The 5,149-nt window shown below is 40.0% G+C and overlaps 1 protein-coding gene across 1 annotated transcript; it reads right to left on the bottom strand.

Moving 5' to 3' along the window:
- Nucleotides 1-386: 386 nt before the first annotated feature.
- LOC311114277 (T-cell leukemia homeobox protein 1-like) lies at nt 387-3,790 on the bottom strand (the record flags this gene model as incomplete). The annotated part of the gene is made up of 3 exons (XM_084189535.1): nt 387-597; nt 1,892-2,129; nt 3,346-3,790. The coding sequence occupies 3 exons, from the start codon at nt 3,788-3,790 to the stop codon at nt 387-389; spliced, it is 894 nt and encodes a 297-aa protein (XP_084045661.1).
- Nucleotides 3,791-5,149: the final 1,359 nt, after the last annotated feature.

The raw sequence follows: 5,149 nt of genomic DNA, 5'->3' as shown, positions 1-5,149 counted from the left end.
GTATGAATATCTATACGTTTTCCTGTAAGAGAAAGTGCTAAAATAAGTGCTTACTTATTATTAACTTATATCAAGGTCTATCTATAGGCTTAGTCCATAATTAGGACTGGATTATGTTCTACTGAAAATTGTAAATAAAACTTCCGAAATGAATTCACGTAAAAACAGGCAGATAAACTGAAACTCAAAAAGCACGTTGCTATTGGGCTCGTGTCCTGGCTTAAGTTCACTGACACTATCAACCTAAACTTTTTTCGAGGCAGTGTCAGATAAATCCTGGTCCTCGTGTGTCATATTTTTTCAACTCCTCTTCATGATCTTAAAAAGTTGTTCCCTATATTACTACAATCACTTTAAAGAGAGAAAATAAAAGCGGTCAGAGTTTGTTATTCGCAGGCGGACACGCTGCTGATTTTGGCGGTGTTTTCAGTCCACGGCTGGAGGTTCTGAAGCGCAAACAAGGAGCTGTTATGTAGGCAGAGCGGGTCCGGGTTTGCCGGTTGGTTTATCGTTTTCTGAAAAGCCTCCTGTTGGAGTTGCATGAGGATCCGATTGGCCTGCTGTCGCTCTGCTTCTCTCTCCTCCGCTGTCTGGCGTCTAGAACACCGGAGACACAAGAGAGACACTGAGGCGTCAGAGGGAAATTATATCCAAACAGGCTGCGTCATATACGTACAGGCCTAGAGGCCTACATCACATTTTGACACAAAGTGAATGTCTTCTGGATTAATTTAAACACGTTTAATCAAGCATGATTAGCCTAGATTTTAACACATTGTTTGACAAAATTAGCCTGTAGGCTAAATTGCTTGCTTAAGCATTATTAACCTGTTGGCTAAAAGCTGATATCCAAATGCAAATTTCCCACAAAGTTCGACATTTTTCTCAGCCAACAATAGCCTATGTGGCAATAAATAAAGTTTTGGCAATTAATTTGTCTTCGTCTGATGGCCTAAATCTTTCTTTAGATTTTGCTGTTATGTTCTCCCATTGACTTCATACTTATTCTTAGGGCTAGGCTATATAACATCATATTTAATCGTTGATTGTTTTGTTATTTTTTAATTTTCTAAAATCCAATCTCCAGAGATGTATTTAACTGCTTCAGTAGATAGGCTACTGAAAATAACTTCTATATTAATGCGTAAAAGACGTGGACAAATAGGCCTTCCACTATTACCCACGATATGTTTCACCTGAAAATATCTTTAATAAAGACCTTAGAACACATTATTTTTGTCTGAAATAACATTATTTCGAAAGATGAAAAAAACATTTCACTTTTACAAGAGTAGTCATATGCTAAGGGAAATCATTATCCTACTTTTGTGGGATAGGATATAGTAAGTTGCCACAGAATGTAACTCATTATAAGACTCACTTTGTATTTTCCTTGACTGTTGCAAGACAATATTAATTAACTGAATGCAAAGGTTTAGAACCGAAAACGTCAATAATAAAATACTATTTACGACCTGGGGTAGACGTAGAAGTGGGGCCATTGGATTTATGTACATATTTTTATCAAATGCACACAATTAATTCATGGCATATAATACATAAAGACATCATTTTCTATGCGTTATTATATTAGAGTTAATATTTGTAAAATATCACCCAAATGTGTTGGCCTATTGCTATTTTTGTTGGGTTTGTAGCCTTCTTGGAGTGTAAATAAATAGCCCATGCTATACATAAAATCACCAACAGAGCTAAAACACACACACACGCGCGCGCAAGCGCGCACACACACACACACACACACACACACACACACACACACACACACACACACACACACACACAACAAACTATGACATTCCGCGCTGGAGAGTACACCTTATAGGCTACGTTAAATGTAGGCTATACAGATAATCATCAGTAATCTCACCTCCATTTTGTTCTTCTGTTCTGGAACCATGTTTTGACTTGCGCGTCAGTCATCTTGAGGGCCTTAGCCAAAGCCGCGCGCTCTGCGGAAGCCAGGTACTTCTGTCGGTGAAAGCGTTTCTCCAACTCGCAGATCTGCAGGCGGGTAAAAGACGTCCGGGGCTTTTTCTTCTTAGGGGGCGTTCGGTTCTGGTACGGGTGACCTACACGGCGTGTTACAGTGAGGGGTGAAAGCGCCACTGGATTGGGAGACGGATAGATAGGGGCAAAAGCAAGCAGCAAAATCAGAAAGAGAGCAGCAACATAGCAGCGAAGCAAGTTCAAGCAACGTCAGACTGAGAGGGGAGATCTATAGCTCGCAGGGAAAATTAAAGGGTTCAAATGCCGGAACTTGACACAAAGAAGTGCGAATTCAATATGAAATGTCAAATTCCTAGACCAAACATCCTATTGTTAACAGTCTACTCTGATACGTGCAGGCCTGAATGATATAAGTGGGAGGAAAAAACTTTAGTAAAAAAACTAATAATTAAAACCATCCCACTCTCTTAGAAAAAAAGGTTCTGTATAGAACCAAAAATGGTTTTATTGCTTGCTTCATATATGGCACCCCTAAATGTTCTATATAGAACCTTTTGTAGGGTTATTTGATCAAAAACCCAGGAGTTCTTCTTCAAAACCAAAATCTGTGTATTGTTTTTGCATTATTATTGCTAGGTATTACTGCACTGTTGGAGCTAGAAACACAAGCTTTTGGCTACACCTTCGATGACATATGCAAATCTGTGTACACAACCAATAAACTTTGATTTGATAATTGGTTCCTTATATAACCCTTGGGTTCCATATAGGGTTCTATATGGAAACAATTTCGGTTCTATATAGAACTTTAAGCGGTTCCATATATGAAGCAAGCATAGAACCCCTTTTGGATCCAGAACCTTTTTTTCTAAGAGTGTAGGCTTGAAGTTAACTTTTAAAATGTTGGTTTGAAGGATCATTTTCATGTTAAATCATGGAGCGCTAAGAAACAAGAATGGGTAGGTGTTAGCCTATACTTTGTTGTAGCCATTTGGGAAATGTAATTTAGGCTATTTCGATAGCATGCAGATGTCTTAGGCTATATTATCTATAAGTCAACGTTAATTGTAGGTGCTTCTTATGAGCTAGAAAGGCCTAATAAAATAAATAAAAGCCATTGGTGTTCATCAACTAAAATTGTCTCATGAAATTACACAGCGTGTTAAGCAGAAGCCTAGCATATGATTTATTATCGATTATTTTCAGAGCTAAGTTCATCAGAAAAAATAACTAGGCTACGTGCATTCAAGGACCAACATCAGAAACAAATAGCATGACAGGGATTGTCTCATGATAAACATGGCAACGCCATGCATATTGCTATTTAATTCCCAGACAACCAACCACATTTTATGTGCATTAGCGGTGGTCTACCTGTGAACCTGTCTTTGGTGTATCTTCTGTTGCTCTCCATCCAGGGGAAGGTAAATTCCGTCAGGTTGTTAATCGAGCCTGGCATGGTGGACATACCACCGGGGATGGACGAGTGTCCACTGTTCAGAGGCCGGTGCGCAGGCACACGGATGACTCCAGCCGCGTTAACGTTATTCCCACTGACGTTCATCCCCATGTTCATGTTATAGGTGCCGCTCAGATTGGCTACCCCATATGCGTTGCTGTTATATCCAGAGTTGTTGCCGGTGAAGTTACCGGTCATGGTGTTGTAGGCAGTGCTGACAACGCAGCCGAGTCCATAGTCCGACTCGGGCATCCTACCGCCGAGCATGCAGCTCTGATCCACATTGTTGAGGATGTGGTCGATCCCAAAGCTGATGGGCTCCACGTGAGTGTGATGGAGATGCGCTTCAATATGATCCATGGCCTCCGCGAGCCCCCCGCGAGTTACAGAGGTGCTCCACGCCGTGCGCCTTATCTTGGAGCTTAAAAACGTATTCTGCTCTCTCCAGTCGTTATCTAATAGGTGTGGGTGCATGTGTGCGTGAGAGAGTGTATGTGTGTGAGGCTAAACTAAAAGCGATTGTCTGTTTTTTTCTTCTTCCTTTTTGGCTCAGGCAGCCTTGCCGGCTGGAGTAAGAGAGCATCAATCAAAGTGCCAAATAGGCAGAGCGAGATTAAGACCCAATTTTAGGCCTCGAGGCTCAATTGGCTAAAGACACTACGGAGAGACCACAAGCTCATTCAGTGAAAGCTGCGCGCCTCCTCTATGGACTCGTGGCACACTTCATAAACACCAGGCGGAGTCTTGTGAAAGTAGGCAATGTTTATATTCTGTAGCCTATTTATTTCACCTCATGGTACAGTACATTTTCACAACATCAATTAAATAGGTGCGTGGTCAACTCCGTGCAAGCAGTGAAATTGTTTAACGTGCTTCGAGAGCTCCGTCCATCCATCCATCATAAATAATAAATGGATATAGGCCTCTGTGTTCAACTTATTTAAGGTAGGCCTAATCAAAGGTCTCTATTTGACCGTGTTTCTTGGGAACACAATTGAACTGGAAACAAATCTCTGGTCAAGCAAATACGCAACCCAACAATATTACGCACAATAAAACTCTATCGGTTATAATTGGGGAAAAACATCAACAAATAGCCAACTTTGTCTTGATACAAGGAAATTAAGAGGAAGTAAATCGATTAATAGCATACTAAACCTTTAGTTAACTGCATATCATAATGAATGTCAAACAGACCTACAATGTGCTCATCCTTTATATAAAACGTATTACTGGCATAGGCCCATGCGTAATTCCAAAGTTATTCAATTCACTTGTGAATTGTAGGTTCATCTCTTGATTCTATATTTCTTAGTAGCATAGCCTATATGTAATTAAAATCCAATACTTCCAAACATATCCATGCCATATACAGCAGGGGGAGTTTTTTAGGCTTTCAGGGAAAAAGAGCGATCAAATAGGCCAATTAAAGATAAGCATATCGCGTGCACAACTCCTATAATGATCTCCTATAATGACCCCATTATTTATTTATGTTTCCTATAGTGGCATCATTACAAAACGAATGGTTTTTAATTAGCCATTGACTGAGTGTGCATGTGTCAGTTACCCCCAGACATATTCAGGCTATTCACACACGCCTTGCATGCCTATCAAATATTTCGTGAAATAAAATTAAAATAGTATAAACCATTTGACTACAAACTCGGTATTTTGAATGCAACTGTCTTATTCACTCTGTATACGTCATTAATGATC

This window comes from Coregonus lavaretus, assembly GCF_964263955.1.
Source record: "Coregonus lavaretus genome assembly, contig: HAP1_SCAFFOLD_3717, whole genome shotgun sequence".
NCBI lineage: Eukaryota > Metazoa > Chordata > Actinopteri > Salmoniformes > Salmonidae > Coregonus > Coregonus lavaretus.
The sequence above is the reverse complement of the archived record's forward strand: the minus strand, read 5'-3'. Positions and strand labels throughout refer to the sequence as shown.